The sequence below is a fragment of the Exophiala bonariae genome (genome assembly GCF_035927105.1).
Source record: "Exophiala bonariae strain CCFEE 5792 chromosome Unknown scaffold_40, whole genome shotgun sequence".
NCBI lineage: Eukaryota > Fungi > Ascomycota > Eurotiomycetes > Chaetothyriales > Herpotrichiellaceae > Exophiala > Exophiala bonariae.
This window is the reverse complement of record NW_027042515.1, coordinates 637-17,566: the sequence shown is the minus strand read 5'-3', so window position 1 is coordinate 17,566 and position 16,930 is coordinate 637. Positions and strand designations below refer to the sequence as shown.

Genomic DNA, 16,930 nt, shown 5'->3' with positions numbered 1-16,930 from the left:
TCCCGAGTAGCAGGCAACCATTGCTCATGACTCCTTCCTCTGATGGTGGTTACATAAATAGAATCGCCATTGGCGCTCAAACCCGTTTTCCATTTCCTAGGTTGACCGTTTTCTTTTCTGGACCTGGACGCAATGCTGAAGGACTCGAACCGAAGTAGAAAGAGCAAGGCTGGCCGCTGAATGTGGGTTGCTCAAGCTGAGATGACTGGCTAACATAGGACCAAGAGATGCAGGCAGACGTACACACTTCAAGGTGATGCGCAAGCCAAAAGAAACAAGCAAGGTTCGGCGAGATCAGCTCTTATCTCCTCGCGGTCCACCACGTGCACCTCTTGGTCCTCCTCCGCCTCTTCCACCCCGGTCTCCGCGGCCACCACCACCTCGTCCACGACCTCGGAAATCGCCCCGACTACCCCGGCCACCTCGACCTCGGCCTCGGTCACGCTTGACTTGTTCAAACCCGTCGTTCTCTGAAGCGGCCTTTTCTTCGGCAGCGGCACCCACTTCCTCAGCCCAGTTTGCAGTGCTGCCGACAGTGGCGGGAGTTGCAGCAACACCGCTTTCGGTCTCGGCAGGATCACGAGGCACTTGGACCCATTCTTCGTTGGTCGTGCTTGCGTCGGTGACGATGGAAGCCTGAGGATCCCAGGCGGATTCGGCTACTGCATTGGCAGCGTCAGCCCCAGTGGTGGCTTGTTCAGGAACGATAATGTTGTCGACTTGGTGCTCGCTGGCGTTGTTGGTTGGGATGGTGGTGGTATCGTCAAGTTCAGTGAGTCCGGCATTGGCAATTGTTGGGTCGGTTTCGATGTAGGATGGTGGGGGACTGGACTCGGTTGGCTGATTGTCAATCTCGCCTTGTTTGGTATCCTGAGATGCATGTTCCCCTCCTTGAATTGCCGACTGCTTGACCTGGGCGTATGTGTAATCAAGCAGTTCACCATTGACATCTGGAACCTTGTCATCTGTGCCGTAGATCAAACTTTTCAAGGTTTCCAAGGAGGCATCGTTACCCTGATAGACTAGCAACAAAGTCCCCTCAAACGCACGAGACTCGGCAGAATCGACGTCTTCCGATTGACGTTTGGATGCTGCAGCATGCAAAAAGTGATTGATGACTCGCAAGCCGTCCTCGACTGCATCGGTCTTGATCTTCTCCGCCTCTTGAGCTGCCTTTTCCTTGGCTGCTGCAATCTCAGCCTCGTGTGCTTCAGTCAAGGACGACTTTTCCTTTGTGAATTTGTCGTCAAGGTCGTGAGCGAAGGCTTTGAAGGCAGTTAGCTGCTCCTCGAACTGGGCGAGCTGGGCTTGGAGGGCGGGCTTCTTCAAGATCTGGGCTTTCTGGTCTGCGTTGAGTTTCTTGGACGCCACCAGGTCGTCAAGAGGGACATTGGGGTTCTCAGCAATGACACTGTCGGCCTTGGAGGAGGCGGCGAGTTTCTTGTGGATGTTACGAATGTTTCTGAGTGCTAGTGTCAGTGGACGATTCTTCTTTGCGGCCAGTGGTTGGCACACCGTGTGGGGATACGTACTTTGTCAATTCTTTAATGTAGGGGCTTTCCGGTTGTGAGTCAGCTCCATTGGTGTGAGAGTCTGCAGCAGCCTCAACCGAGGGAGTAGCAACGCCGCTAGAAACGGGAGCTTCGGTTTTGGTCTTGCGTTTCTTTGCAGACTTGGAGTCCACTGGGACAACACCGGATGAAGACATTTGTGGTGGTGGGCGAGATGACTGTAAGGTGCGGAATTGGGATTGGTCCAACGGAAAGAAGTTGGAGCAGCACGAATGAGGCTGGGGGTTGGACGTTCAGGTCAAGACTATTGTAGAACTGAGGAGGCTGTAGAGGAGAACTTGGGACGCGAGGGGAGAGTGGTAACAGAGTGATTGAATTGAGTCAATGGCTGTGAGATGCTCGTGTGCTAGGCTGGAGTACAGTGTTTACCAGCTCTCGCTCAGGTTCAGAGAAGTTTCCAGACCACTGAAGTGACTGGCAGAATCAAACATTCTGCCAAGATCACACACCGCCCTCCATGGCGGGAATGAATTGAACTTGAATGTGCACGGCATCTCCATCCCGATATTAACCTGGAAGCTGCTGAGTACGGGGTGCTGTCTCAGGTACTCGAGATTTAGCTACAAGTATCTCTATCTCAGAGTCCACCTAAGAATTTTAGTTTGGGGTCGAAGTCCACGCGTGTTTCTCCGAGTGGGCATCATCGACTATGAGGATCCAGCATTGACATACCCCTGGGCTTCTAACCTCTTCAAATGGCAGGGTAAGCAAACTGGCTAACAACTGAAGCTATAAAAGACGGCCAAAAGGGATTGCCTGATGAGATTTAGTGGTTGTGGTGCCCTTTGACCCTCGCGATCCAGATCGTGATCCACGATGAAGGCGAGAACTCGCACACATTGCGACTCTACTCTGGGACAAGAACCCCGGAAAGTTTAACAAAATCCATATGCCCATTTTCAGCAAGATACCACCAGAAGTGGTTTGGTGTCTCTCACAATATCTATCACATATCTCAAATCGTATACATCCCGTCGTCAAAAAAGGATCGGCGGCTTTTAGTCATTAATGCTAGCCGAAGACCTGGGGTTCTGGTCCCTGGGTGGGCGGGCCTTATTGACGTTGCTTAGATAATAGCCAACCTAAGCGAGTGAAGCGATGGACTATTTCATTTCTATTACAACCCCGATACTCAGTATTGCTTTATTTGTCCTACCTAGGTACCTAGGTATGTTGTGGATCATTGGTTTCCAATAGACAAAATGACAACGAAAAGTCCAAACTTTCCTATCTCGACAGTTTTCTACGCAATGAGGACTAGATCTCCGTAACCTTGACAGTGCTCCATGATGTCACCCGCACCTCATGGTTCGAGAAAAGAGTGATATCTGGAGAACATGAACTGCAAGTCTGGTGGGACCGACGGACCAGAATGGGGATATAATCATGTCTCAAGTCCACCACATTTCACAGTAATTTCCATCCTCACTTACATCCAAGACGATCAACTAATTACGGCCAGTGGACAATTTTACAGAAACCAAAGCCGTGTGTTCGAAGAAAAACAAACAAGAACGTTCCCAACAGAATAATTCCCCTTACCATGTCGGCCTCCGCAGATAAATCCAAGCAATACTTTCCACTGGCTGGGGTTGCTGGTGACGGCTGGTCCACTGAAGAAGAGGCGACAGCGACTTGCTTCTGTGGCGCTGTGCAAATGATTTTCGTAAGCTCCCATAACTCTGAGGCGCATTAGCATTGAATGCTTCTTATCTGTGCCTGGAGTGCCAGCGAAAGGGTGTTTGGAGTTTGAACTGATGTGTATTCCATCGCAGCCTCTCCAGGAGCCCGGATTTGTTGGGACCTTCGTCTGCAATTGCAGCGATTGTCGCAAAGTCACCGCTTCCATGTTCGCATCCAATTTCACCGTCAAGGACTCGTATATAAAGTACGCTCGGGGAAAAGAAAACCTGAGTTCATGGGGTCAGGCAGAGACTCCTGCCTCGCGAAAGAAGATGACAAATTTCTTTTGTAAAACCTGCGGAACTCTGGTCAGTACTCACCATTCCTAACCTCTAATCGAGCTGAAGAGTGTCTTGTGGCTCTCCAATCCTCCTCTCCCAATTCACAGGGCTAATAATATCATGTCAATAGATGTACCGTAAGGGTGACGCATTTGATGGACTTAGCTTTCCCCGCGTTGGAACTATCGATGATTTCACCCTGCATGAGACCAAATTGAGACCTCAGGCCGAACTGTTTGTCAAAGAACGTGTCAGTTGGTTTAGCGGTGTCGAAGGCGCCCAGAAGTTTGATGGAATGATGTAATTTTGAGACCGAGTGGCATTGAAGTCGTTGGACACGGGGAGAAGTCGTGTATATTGAGCATAACGACGGATGTAATCATCATTGAGTCAGTCCTCCGTTCAACTAGTCATGTATGTACTCTTGTCCTTTACATCCCCAATAAGCACACCGTAAGGTATCAGTGATGTGCAGACGCCACAATTCAACGTCCAGCCTCCACGCCAACCCCTTCTTCCAAGTGGTTGACACAGCTCTAGGCTACCATCGTTAATAATAATGCCCATTCCCCGTCGCCTACACCCAACTGGCGGATTGCGATTACTATCGACCACGGATGTGTTATGGAAGTGACAGTCATGTTCCCAACCTCAGTTTGAACATCCCGGGACCCATGTGAGGGTCCTGAATGCCTGGTTGTTCAAGAAGCCATGGGAAGTGAATCTTTATAATCTTTGCGACTACGGGGCGTCGTCGAAGACAGTACAGTAGAATAACGTATGTGGTATCACTGGTATGATTGGTGGAGTGGAAGCATTGATTCAGCAGTCCGTGATTTGAAGCTCTGTTGCTGATGCTTGGTGGGGGGAGCGTTTGATGCAATAAAGGAGGAAAGCTGTCATCCTTTGAATCGCCGCAGGGTCGTCTTTGCAGTGATGTTAACACATTGCACATTTTCATCCTCTTCGAGTTTGCTTGGATCCGACCTACATTGGTAACTGTCCTAATATCCTTGGCTGCAATTCTCTTCTCGCCACAATCTCGGGCTTTGCGAGTTGCGTTTTGGAGGAGCCTAGGGGACATCGATCAGTAGGAGTTCTTGGCTAACAGTGTGAAGACTAGCCTACTCTTCCATGAACAACGTGTAGTTGAGGAAAACTAGTGAGACTGTTGCTTTGCTTATATTCTTTCTTGTATATCCCTTCAGAATCTTTCGAACCGTCGATCTCGGATATCTTCTTGTAGCGGCAGCCATTACGAAGTAAATTGACTTGTTGTATGCTGGCCTGGGCGCGGACGGGGTTGGGATGGGAAGAGTGGTTGCTAGAGATTCACAATTGCCGCTGCGGTCGATATACAGCTGACTAGTCCGAAGAGAAAGCAACCAAACAAACAATGATGTCATATCCCTGGTTACCGACATAGGTTTGGCACACGTGACCTCTCTCTGACTTGATGTGATTTCTTTTGTCTTTTCATTTCTAATGACGTGAGGCTTCGACAAGCTCCGATTACGACCGAATACCTTGGCGGTACCTAAAACCGCCAAGGCCTGTACTGCCTACTAGGTAGTATATATAGTTACGATTCTCTCCGTAGGACTTCGAATGACAACTTAATCCTTCGTAACACTGCCCGGGTGCAGATCACATTGAAGTTGCCACAACTTGCTAAAGTCGTCGTTCTGGTGTTCAACCTGCCAGGTAAGTTCATTCGTGTCACAGTCGCAGCCCATCTCGCAGCCAACCATCATTAGTTAGTGCTCTTCATACCCGAATTCAATTCATATCATTCGTGCACTTACCCATTTCCCGTGCTTGCGCTGTGATAATTCGCGCGGATGAGTCTTTGTATTATATGCGCAAAGAGAAGCATGACTAGGTACTAAGTATCTATATAGGTAGCTTGATATATTGAAACATGTACTGGAGATATCATGATGCTATCAACTTGGTCATGAGGTGGATTGCCGACTTGGCTCTTTCTCGAACATTCAAGTCCGGATCGCCCTCTAGTTTTCTTAATGACAGGACAAATCCAACCTTTTGCAGTTCCAAAGCTCGGTGTCTGCATGCTAACCCATCACTAGCATCGTCTTCATATGTCAGATTGATGGCTATCCAGCAGCACTGCGCTCGGATTTCGCGATCGGTATGGCTCGTAAAGGTCAGGATCTGCTTCATCAACGCATGGTTGTATGCTATCACGTTACGCCAGCGGGGCTCGCAGGCCGCTACGTGGACAATGATATAAAGAACCCGCGTGACGATCACAGTTGGTGCCGGTGCAGTGTAGTTCTCCTTGCGAGTTGGGCCCGGTTGCGTCCGAGGCCTCAGACGATCTAGCATAATCTTGAAGAAATCTTCCGAGCCCATCTCATCCAAGATGTATCTGACGAGGTCCGAAGCATTTTCTCCACAAAAAAGATTTCTTAAAAGATCCAGCAGCTGTGCCTGAATTTCGAGGTCGTCTTCCACAGTATGTCTAACACTCAGGCTGCCAATCAAGTCGGAGCTTGAATGATCCGACTCTATCGCCACATCCGGTTCGGTATCAGAGTCATGCCCCATAATGATGTCAGAAGAATTCGTCGACCTCTGTGCCGTTGGGGTTCTGTAAACATTTAAGGGAGGATAATCTCGCTCGACAAGTCCAATTACTTCACCATCTGGTATGTCAACAGGATCGGTCTTGATGAGCAATTTCATCCAGCTAGATCCAAGCTCATCCACGACCTCTTGCTTGAGCTTTTTATTGGCATTGAGAACCAGTTGCTTCAGAGCCCACAATGACTCGAGGCGTAGACGGGCGCTGGCAGAGTGGGCTTGTTCACATAGTTTCTTCACGACAGTGGATTCGCTGACACCGTCTTTCATGGGACTGAAATCAATGGCAAGGTTAGCAAGGACCATGGTAGCAGCAATGCGAACTTCGGGATCCGACGAGCTCATCAACTGGATGATGGGTTTGGCGACTTCGGCTTCCACTAATTTCGTCCGCAAAGCCTGGACCGACCGGGTCAACACGCGTACGGCGCCACAAGCGGCCAAGACAACGGCGGCGGAGTTGCCATACAATGCGAATTTACCATCCGACGCAGTTTGAACCTCATAGGGCTCGAGTGCAGACATGATGTATTTCAGCGCACCTTGATCACATATCTCCTTGCGATAATCATCATTGAATGGCGCGATAGCGCCGATCGCCTGTAAGCATCCTGTCCGGAACTCCATTTCCTGCCTCATCACGCACGATGCTAAATCGTTGAGACGGACCGTCTTCCCCGGCCATTGAGGAGGCTTTGTGTCGGCCGTGTGTGATTGGCGAGGATGCCAATGGCCGGCTGTGTCGGTGGTGAGAGTCTCGAATGAGAGTCTCAAACCGGTGGCAAGACTTGCAATAGCCTTGCCTTCGACAGCAACACGTTGCATTTCAGGGTCATCCATGATCAGCATGGCGAGGACGGCCGGGACAGCTCTTGTGTAATGCAAGCCACTGCAGAGCAGAGAGCCGGTCGAGTGAGGAGAGTCGTCCATTCTTGCGTAACCCGCTTCCAGCATTCGAACCAGCAAAGGGACGACGAGAGAAGCAAATGTTGCTGTACGGAACTGCTTGACCAGATTCAGGCTGTAAAGGTGCACCAGTAATTTGGCAGCCAAGAGACGTCGCTTGCCGCGAGATTCACGAAGCGTGTACAGAAGCCAGGGGATAAGGGAGGGCTCTTGCTCGTCCTCAGACACAACTTGACCTAGTGGGAGCTGAGGGAGTTCTGGGGTCGATGCGGGGATAAATGAGGTTCGCCGCTTGGGTACAGGCTGGACGGAGCTGAGAGGAGGAAATCCAGCGTGGTTATTCTTGTTAGAGACAGGAACGAAGGGTAACAGGGAATCGAAGGGGCTTGTAACAAGCACTTGAGGTACGGCGGTGCCCGAGAAATAATTGATGCCCCATGGACCGCGACGAATATCCGAGGGGGAAAAATCGTCTCTGAGGATGGGCAAAGCGAGCTCGAAAGCGGGGTTTGCGAGAAATAACTTTGCGCGGGACTTGGAGCCCTGAATCAAGATGGACAGAGATTCGAGAACAGGAGATAGATGTGCGAAGCTGGGAGCCGGTTCGGGTAGGTCTTGAGATGACTGGATCTGGTGATGGATGGCCTCGGGACTCGGAGGCGGAGGGACCAGGCCCTGGGCCACAACGAAGGATGCAAGGCGGGTGCAGATTGAAGCCAGGAGACCGGAGTCGACCAAGGCGCGCTTATGTTGTTCGAGTGTAAGCGTTTTGCATAGTAGTGTCAGGGCGGCATCGCAAGCCTGATGGGAGACCAGCTCGGTACTGGCGGCATCGAGGATGCTGGTGAAGCAGTGGATGTGTGCATCGGCATAGAGCAGAGTCGCCAGGTGAAGGGGAATATGCTGGGCAATGGCGACTAGAGCCCTCAAGACTGTAAGGGTCGTTTTCAAAGGGGGGGAAGTGTGCAGATAGGAAATGAGGATGAGGAGTATGTTGGTGTCGAGGAGTGGATAAGCAAAGTGCAGGCCTTCGTGAGCGAGAAGGGCGAGAATTTGAGCTGCATGAGAATAGACTTGATCATTGTTCTGTGAAGATTGTAACAAGTCGGCAATCAGAGGGATCAGGCCGTTATTGAGGGCATCGGCCTTGCGAGAGACATGGCCGGTAAGATCATGCTTGATCTTTTTCAAATGGGCGATTCGAGAGGGGTTGTCAGTGAGTAAGAGGAGAAAGGTTGAGGTTGGGCGCTTCATCGAGGCCATACGATGTGAAGATGAAGTGGAAGGTGAAAGGTTAGGGCTGAGTTTGTGGGTGATGGGAGATTCGAGATGACCGTTGTCAACATGGAACTCTTGATATCGTACACTGGTAGACCCTAAGTACAGTAAGACATGATATGATGATCTGGATGAGGCTCGAGGGGTAGGCGTAGAGGTTGGCGTAGGCGCATACCAACGGATATGGCTCGCAGTGAAAAAAGGTAGGGAAGGTGGTCGAGGTTGGTTCAGGCTCAGGCTCTGGCTGCGGCTGCCCGCCGCCGGTGCCAAGCAGACGCTGGATCACGTGCACAGACGACTTACATAAGCTCATGAGCCGAGATCGGATTCTGCAGTGGCGGCACGGTTGCATTTCTATCACTGGGAATCCCGAAGTTAGGTAGTACCTAGGTAGGTATCTATAACAGATCATTTCCATCAACCGATAGTCGGTCGGTGGCCAGTGCCGGTCATGCTGGGTGGAGGTGGAGTTCTCTAGACTCTGGAGAAGATTTCCGCCACCGATCCCGCTCGACAAATAATATGGCTGAGATGGAACACGGGATACAAAATGCCCACCAAAACTCGCTAGTAGCGACTAAAATGACATTTCTTCCCTTTAGCAAGTTGCTATCAGCCTTAGTACAACCGAGCACCACTCCACTGGCACTCGAATTCTCTTAATATTCCACTCTCCGTACCTTCATTCTCCTGCTGCACCTCCTCCTCCTCCTCCCCCCCCCCCAACCTCAAGTTCCACTGACACCACATCCGAAGATCGTTCCTGTCCTCCCCTCTCATTGTTGCTATGTTAGCGTCCCGCTGGCATCGTTGTCAGCTTCTCCTGCCACTCTCTATTCTTCCCTCCATACTCCCCGCATATCGTCCCATCTGTTAGTGGCATCTTGGCCGCAAAGCTGTGCCTCACCAACGGCACTTCGTCCCATCCTCGCGCGGCCTTGTTACAATCACTCATGTTGACCCGCGCGCGATATGCTGGCCACTTCTCCTTCTCCCAATTTCCCTTCAAGGCACCTTGACACCTCCTATACCTTTTCGCCACCTCCGCAGAATGTTCAACCTACTAAGCCTACTCGGTCCTCCTTGAATTACCCTCAACCAGATTCGGTTCAATCTACATATAGATCTTTCAGCACCAGATCACTCGACCGCTGTACCCAACCAGTCCCCGTTCCTCCACGTACGACCATGGTCGACGCCTCAACACAGTATTCGCCTCCCCAACCGAGAGAACCCGCATCCCTATCGGCCACCACCGCACCCACAGGCCCATCCCAGACTCCCACTTCCACCATTGCCGCCTTACAGATCTCCGAGACTGACGACCATCGCGATAATAATGACGACGACGACGACGACGACGAAGATGATGATGACGACTCGGCCGAGCCCTCATCACCTCACCCCGTGGCGCTCAAATCTGACGTTGCTCACCCACATCCACAAGCCAAGAGGCACGCTGCGGATTCGGCCCTTACGGCTCCACTCCCTATCAACGGTAGCCATGTAGAACAAGACTCCCAAGATCATTCTCCTATCAAGAAACCCCGCCCCGATGCCCCTCCCGCCCGCAAAATGCCGCGCCTATATGAACTCTGCAACACTCGAGACCTGGTGGTTTTGATCTCCTCCATGCTCATGGAGCTCATCCGCTATAACGACGCCATCCCTCTACGAGAAGGCCATCTGACTCGCTTTCACTCCCGGGCACCTCCCGCCATCTCGGTCCTTGATTACCTACAGCGCTTGACAACTCATGCTACCTTACCTCCACCAATCCTCTTGAGTATGGTATATTATATCGACAGACTCTGCACTCTTTATCCGGCCTTCACCATTACGAGCCTGACTGTCCACCGCTTTCTCATCACCAGTGCTACGGTGGCCAGCAAAGGATTGAGTGACTCGTTCTGGACCAACAAGACCTATGCGAAGGTCGGTGGAGTCAGTATGAAGGAGCTGGCGCTTTTGGAACTCGAGTTTTTGACCAAGATGGAATGGCGCATTGTTCCAAAACCCGAGGTCCTCTCCGACTACTACAAGTCTCTCATTGGGCGGAATTCTCAATACGAGCTTGACACATAATCCCGAGGTCGGCCTCAGCACTGGCTACCATTGAAGTACAAACACTCCAAGCGAGACCAAGACTTGCACACTAGTGGCACGATGTCAGGCATGAGCCACAGATCATGCTCGAAATTGATGTCCCGTGTAGACCCATTCTTCGAACCACGTCCGAGACGAGCCAGAGCCAGGGCCAGTGCCTTCCCTGAGCTTTCGTCATGGAGATCATGATGTCAAATCAAGAGCGACTTGTACGGTAACTGCGTACAAATCCATGGGCTGCCCATGGTGGATCTTATGTATGATCTATGCAAAGCGTGGAATGGTCTATGCTGCAGGACACTGTCCAGCAGATGAGACTTAATCTATCTAGCTGGATATGTGGTTCTCATAGTGGGACGTATCAGTATCACTTATGACCAGGAAAACATAATGATATTCATAACTCAGACACCCCTCCCCCGCTCTCCCACTCGTACAGTACATATTTTCTGGTTCCTCCGAAACCCAATGTCACCCCACCCTCGACACCCCGCAAAGTTCGCCCACCAGCAGAACTACCGGATACCACTCGTTCTCATTTTCGTGTTAGCTGTTCCGCTTGAAGAAACTTATCTGGATGCGTCATGCCCACGTGGCAAGAGTGTGGCTCTGCGTGGTTTCGCACAATGTCGTCGATCGCAACAAATCTTCTGTATTGGACGCAATTCATCGACGCCCAACCGAGTATAAACTCCATGAATCGCCGATCCCGAGCACGAAGCGCTGGCCCGTCAGATGATATCGTTGTGCCACTTTGATCGGACGGTAGGTTCGGTGACACGATGAAACTATCATCAATGCCATGCTGGCGGTCGAGATTTTCGCCTATGATATAATCGTCGGGATCCATGGTTGGATTTGTACGGTCTGACCCTTTCTTCAGTCGGAGTATGATCGCTAGTACCTCTCCAAGTGTTCTTTTGCTATCCGAGCCCACGCCAGGCACAGTTAATCTGTGGAAGCAATGTTCAATCGCATTGGGAAATAAAAGCAGTTTCCAACTCGAGGACTTCCCTCGCGAGCGCTCTTCAAACCAATTGACTATGGTCAGCGACTGTTCTAAGCATCCGGTCATGCATCCTTCCGTCAAGGCCAACACTGTTCCACGTGGGAAAATCCGCGAGAAAGAAATCTTGCCCGTCAACTCATCGAACGTGACGTTAAAACATGCCAACCCATCCCGCTTCAACCATGAGCTCAGTTTCGGTAGGGACGTGTAATGGGGCACCTGATCATGGAATAGGGCAACGCCGACCTTGCCTTCAAATGCTTCACAGAACTCTTCCCATCCATTCCTCTCGGTGGCAGAAAATATGTTGCGACTGCTTATGTGTTCACCGAGCCACTGCAGTACTGTTCTTGCCTCATATGGGTGTGTCCTATCAAACGCAACGAAGACCCTCGCATGCCTCGGTTCTATTTTGAGGCGGGCTGAGGCTGTGATCAAGAATTGGAAATCGGCAGTTGAAAGGGGCTGTGGATCCCACTTCTTGTCTCCAGAGTTTGTCTTGACCGCGCCATCTTGCGGACACGTGTCGTCTCGTGTCAGTGTGCCACGGAAACGAGCGTCGGTTATCTTCTCTAACGATAGGTTCATCGACGATCTTCGACTCCCGCTGGGATCAGTGGTGGACGTGCGGCGTGGGTCGTGATTTTTGTCATTGGAACTTATTCTGGTAGCATCCCGACCGGCCATCTCATCTCGTGAAAATGTGCCACGGTAATGAGGATCTGAGATCTTCTCCGATGGTAGTTCCATTGACGATCTTCGACTCCGGCTAGTCGTGCGTTCAAGATCGGCATCAATTCTGTTCACCTCGGCATTATATTCCGGCCCCGTGTTTGTGATGAACCCAGAACTTTGTCGTAACAGAGCTTGCTCGTGTGGCCGGAGTCTGGGATAGAGCGAAGTTGTCGTATTGCGAATCAAAAGGTGTAGCCTGCTATTGTGGAATGCAGGTGCTATGCCCTTTCCGAGGTGGCTCCATTGAGGCGCGGCATGCGGATATAGGATCATCACCACAGGTTCGACAGGTTCTGGGTAGATCCACAGAGCGCACACACTTTCCTTTTCCAAGTAGTCGGCCAATAAATTCAAGGGCGCCGCTGTGTCCTCGTATGGCTGGATCTCTCCGACCACAATAACTGATTTCATCCCGGCTAGCTCTAGGTCAGAGTAGTCAGCCCACGTCCTAACCCCTAGTTGTGGGAAATCAACTCTCAAGACTTTTTCCCCAGGATGTTTCAACACGACAAGCTTCTTGATGAGCCAATGCGGAATTCGAAGTAGCTTTACATCACCCACTGAATATCCATTGAGAGAGAGGTGAACGAGCACTTCTACGCCCCTAGTGAATAAGCGACCGCTTCTAGGGGTAACTTCAAGGGGCCCGTAAAGCCCGGTATTTGCGCTCATCGTGGATAGGCTTAGATTTCTAAGCAATGGTTGAAAGGGATTGACCACTGTTGGTTGTAAGTCTTTTCCCGCGTCTAGCAAGGTAGTTGGGTTTGCTGAAAAGCTCACTCTACGGTTCCGTTGTTCTAGACTTGGGTCCGAAAGATCTGGATTTGAGGCACTGCCTTGGCCCTGCCTTTGAGAGGGTTCTAAGATCCTCCTCTTATCAAGCATGACAGTCGCATCCGTCGAGAAGCCCGCCTTCTGCTTCGTTTGGAGCGAAGGCGCGTTCGATGTATTGCCCTGTTGTAGAAGTGAAGGCACTTGTGGGACTTTTTTTGGTTTGTCTAGCGTAACACTCGGGTTCACAGAAAAGCTCGATCTGTGCTCTGGTTGGACGTCCTTTTTGTCAAACACAGCGGGGTTGGCTACGGTGCCTTGGACGTTGGGGAAGTGTCCACACTCGGGATTATCGGCTGGTGCCTTCTCGAGGACCTTTGGTAGCGGGCTAGCTGGATTCTGTTCGTCCATTGACATAGCCTGATCGCTTGAGCCTCCCATCGAAATAGGAGAGGCAACTGCGGCATTTCCATCGTCTGGAAGAAAAAGCCAGGAATCAGTGGTCGATGTGGGTGCAATCGGTGGTTGAGGCTTTAGCGGCAACTGATTCCAGTCTTCAGGAGCCATCAACTGCATTTTAGAGACGTCTGGAATACCTTCTCGGCGGTTTTTCTTCATATAATTGTTTTGGTGCCTCAAGTTCTTGAATCTTTCGCCTGCCCGGCTTTCTGCCAGGCGGCCCAAGCTAGGTCTCCGGGATATGGCGTCTCCTTTAGGTGCTGCTGTTGATGTGGTAGTGCCGTCTCCTTGTGGTTTAGACGTCGTTAGACGGGACTTCAGAGTTATTTGAGCTTTGGAGGGTGGTGGTAATGCTCGATTCTCTGGGTGTTTGCCTTTGTGAGTCTCATGCTTGGGTAACAGCTTGGAAGAAGAAGACTTGAAGCTACGAGGCTCTTGAATGAACGCTGACCCGGTAATGGAACCCGTGGAGCTGGTAGTCGGGACTGACATCGTTTCTGGCGCAGAGGCGTCGAGCCCATGAACCCCTAGAATGGGTCTGACACCTGAAGTACTCGAAGCTTTGGTGATTCGTAGTGACAATGGAGTGTCAGAGTCAGATGATGACGAGGATACTGAAAACGATGACGATAACTCATGCGGTTTTTGACCATTGATAAGGCGTCGACGCTTTGAGGCTCGGGGCGGTTCATCTTCCACTAGTTGTTGTTCATCCTCATCCCGTCTTTCAATCCCGTCCTGTTGTTCACTAAATACGGCCATGCGCTTCTCAAGAGTGGTGACTTCGTCTTCATCCAAAGTATCTCCAATAGCAAGTCTTTCGTGCCATTCCTTCAACGTCTGGGGGTTACTGAAATGTTCAGATGGCTCCCACGTACACTGCTCCTCACCATAGCCTTGCCATTTGACAAGATAGAGCATCTAGCCATCAGTGAACCTCTGGGCCAAGACTCTCTCAATGTCGTAATAAATGGACGACTCCGATCCGTCTGATGCAGGGGAATCATGCTGGTCGGATGCCATAGCTATGAGTGTCGCAGTTGTTGGACTCAGACGACGCGTTTGTTCAACGAGCAGGAAAGAGCGAGGTCACGTATAAGTTGGTTTCTGTCCACAGTTTCATCACTGTTAGACAGATCACGGGCACGTCTCATGAGTATCATTACCTGGGTAAGCAAGCAACGAGAAGAGGGTCAAACGTTGGTAAGTGTAGCCGACCAGTGCGTGGTCTGGGAATATTTGGGGGAATTGGTGCCCATGGCTCTGAAGACCCAACGGCGAAATTGCTTGGATGGGCCTCTAGAGAGAGAGAAAAGGACAGGATTTGATGATCACCTTTAAGTGCTCCTCAACGTATACTGAGCTGAATTAGAAACAGTCCGATAGTGCCAAATAGGGTTAGCGTATGCCAAGATGATGTCTCCTTCGCTCTTGCCCGTGTTGTAGTGCAAGTGCAGTGGCAGGCACTGGCAGGAGGTTATCCTGAGGCCTGTTCTGAAATCACCACTCAACCATCGCGATTGCCCGCGGTTCCACTGCCACCATCGCTGCCGCTGCCACTCACTGCCTTACTTGATGCTGTAGTCGATTTTGAACACCTTGAATCACCAGGCGTCCTCACCCTTGTCTACAGATTCGGATTCTCCTTTCAAACCACTACCTCTGCGATAACTCCATACTACTTCACCTACTCAAATCACCCACGGTACTTCGGTTCTGCTCAACGGTCGTCTCTCAGCCTTTACTCAGCCTATTCCCATCCCGGCCAATCCGTTGCTCCTCTACCCTCATCTTCCTTGCCCTTGTTCCTGTAAAATTCGTCTCACCATGTCTGGGGACGAGTATGATTTCCTCTTCAAAGGTATGCCTTCCCTTCCCTCTCTTCGCATGCGGGCTCCAAGGGGAATTTGACTCGCCCTTGCCATCGACTGTCTCCCCAGTTGCTCGTTCTGCTGCTAACCTGTTGCCTCCAGTTGTTCTCATCGGAGACAGCGGTGTCGGAAAGTCCAATCTTCTGAGCAGATTCACAAGAAACGAGTTCAACCTCGACTCAAAGTCCACCATCGGGGTCGAATTCGCTACGAGATCCATCCAAGTCGACACCAAGACAATCAAGGCTCAAATCTGGGATACCGCAGGCCAGGAAAGATACCGTGCAATCACATCAGCCTACTACCGAGGCGCCGTCGGGGCTTTGCTCGTCTACGACATCAGCAAACATCAAACATACGATAATGTTACTCGGTGGTTGAAAGAGCTTCGGGATCATGCGGATGCCAACATTGTCATCATGCTGGTCGGAAACAAGAGCGATTTGCGACACCTACGTGCTGTCCCTACAGAAGAAGCCAAGCAGTTCGCCAGTGAGTCATTAATCCTCGTGTCCAGCCCCTAGTCTCTGACTCTGGTTGCAGGTGAGAACAACCTGTCGTTCATCGAGACATCCGCTCTTGATGCTAGCAACGTCGAGTTGGCATTCCAGAACATCTTGACTGGTACGTGCACCCCATCCTTCCTCATTCTGCCCATTCTAACCCATGCCAGAAATCTATCGCATTGTCTCCAGCAAAGCCCTTGATAGTGGAGATGCTGCTCAGGCCCCAAGCGGAGGGGTCAAGATTGACATGACCCCTTCAGGAACGCCAGATGCAAAGGGCAACAAGTGCTGTTGATTCATAAGATTTCCCTTGGTACAAGTGGTGCAAGGCGTTTTCATCCTGATCATGAGCTGGATGATGTATTGATGTTGACATGAGATACCGTGTATCACGGCAAGGGGTGTGCATCCAGATCTTGTGCAGGCCGTTGCTAGCTGAATTCGATTTATACTTCCATTCCCAATTGAAGTTAACTGTCTATCCTTAACACCCGTGCATTTTCCCCCATCTCGTCATGTCATGGTGGTGGCTTAACTTCCTCAGTGCCAAGAGCAGAAGTACCACGTAACTAGCACGTAACTAGCACGTAACTAGCACGTAACCTACGCACTACGATACTTTGCGCCTCTACTACTTATATTTACTAACTAGATTCTATACCGTAGTAACCCCTAGAGAAAATAATTTTTAGTCTATTATCAATAAGTAAGATATTATAGTATTTATATAATAAATAATTTTCGTCCTGGTGAAAGGGACTCGGTCTGGCGTAGTCGGGTCTGGCGCCGCTTGAAGGCGGCCGGATGCGGTTTGGCGTGGCCCATTGGGGAAACGGGTGGCCCGTTCGAGTTTAGCGCTGACTATTCGGGCACTCGCCGCTTTTCCTCCGACCTCTCAAACCACAGATCTATAAAAGACCCTCGTCCCTCGCTGTTTTTCGAGTTCACTCAACACTCCCACGTCCTTCACGACTCCATGCGGGGCTTCTCGGCCGTGCACGAACCCACTGCCGTCTCGCACGGCGTGCCTTCTTCAGGAGGTAACGCCGTCCACCGCCCAATTTCATGCAGGTCAGAGCGGTCCTCGAGGGGCATTCCTTGTCCCTGTCGCCCTGGGACACCCCAACTCACCCGGTCCATCGTTTTG

At 50.9% G+C, this 16,930-nt stretch overlaps 5 protein-coding genes across 5 annotated transcripts; 2 read left to right on the top strand and 3 right to left on the bottom strand.

Moving 5' to 3' along the window:
- Positions 1 to 294: 294 nt before the first annotated feature.
- Positions 295 to 1,708, bottom strand: LTR84_010144 (uncharacterized protein; the record flags this gene model as incomplete). Its single annotated transcript, XM_064853681.1, has 2 exons — positions 295 to 1,462; positions 1,533 to 1,708. The coding sequence occupies 2 exons, from the start codon at positions 1,706 to 1,708 to the stop codon at positions 295 to 297; spliced, it is 1,344 nt and encodes a 447-aa protein (XP_064700635.1).
- Positions 1,709 to 5,470: 3,762 nt separating this feature from the next.
- LTR84_010143 (uncharacterized protein) lies at positions 5,471 to 8,311 on the bottom strand (the record flags this gene model as incomplete). Its single annotated transcript, XM_064853680.1, has 1 exon — positions 5,471 to 8,311. One exon carries the CDS (start codon positions 8,309 to 8,311, stop codon positions 5,471 to 5,473), a length of 2,841 nt encoding a protein of 946 aa, XP_064700634.1.
- A 1,203-nt stretch (positions 8,312 to 9,514) lies between these two features.
- Positions 9,515 to 10,411, top strand: LTR84_010142 (uncharacterized protein; the record flags this gene model as incomplete). The annotated part of the gene is made up of 1 exon (XM_064853679.1): positions 9,515 to 10,411. One exon carries the CDS (start codon positions 9,515 to 9,517, stop codon positions 10,409 to 10,411), a length of 897 nt encoding a protein of 298 aa, XP_064700633.1.
- Positions 10,412 to 10,967: 556 nt separating this feature from the next.
- LTR84_010141 (uncharacterized protein) lies at positions 10,968 to 14,327 on the bottom strand (the record flags this gene model as incomplete). Its single annotated transcript, XM_064853678.1, has 1 exon — positions 10,968 to 14,327. One exon carries the CDS (start codon positions 14,325 to 14,327, stop codon positions 10,968 to 10,970), a length of 3,360 nt encoding a protein of 1,119 aa, XP_064700632.1.
- Positions 14,328 to 15,233: 906 nt separating this feature from the next.
- On the top strand, positions 15,234 to 16,078 carry LTR84_010140 (uncharacterized protein; the record flags this gene model as incomplete). Its single annotated transcript, XM_064853677.1, has 4 exons — positions 15,234 to 15,267; positions 15,380 to 15,769; positions 15,821 to 15,901; positions 15,951 to 16,078. The coding sequence occupies 4 exons, from the start codon at positions 15,234 to 15,236 to the stop codon at positions 16,076 to 16,078; spliced, it is 633 nt and encodes a 210-aa protein (XP_064700631.1).
- Positions 16,079 to 16,930: the final 852 nt, after the last annotated feature.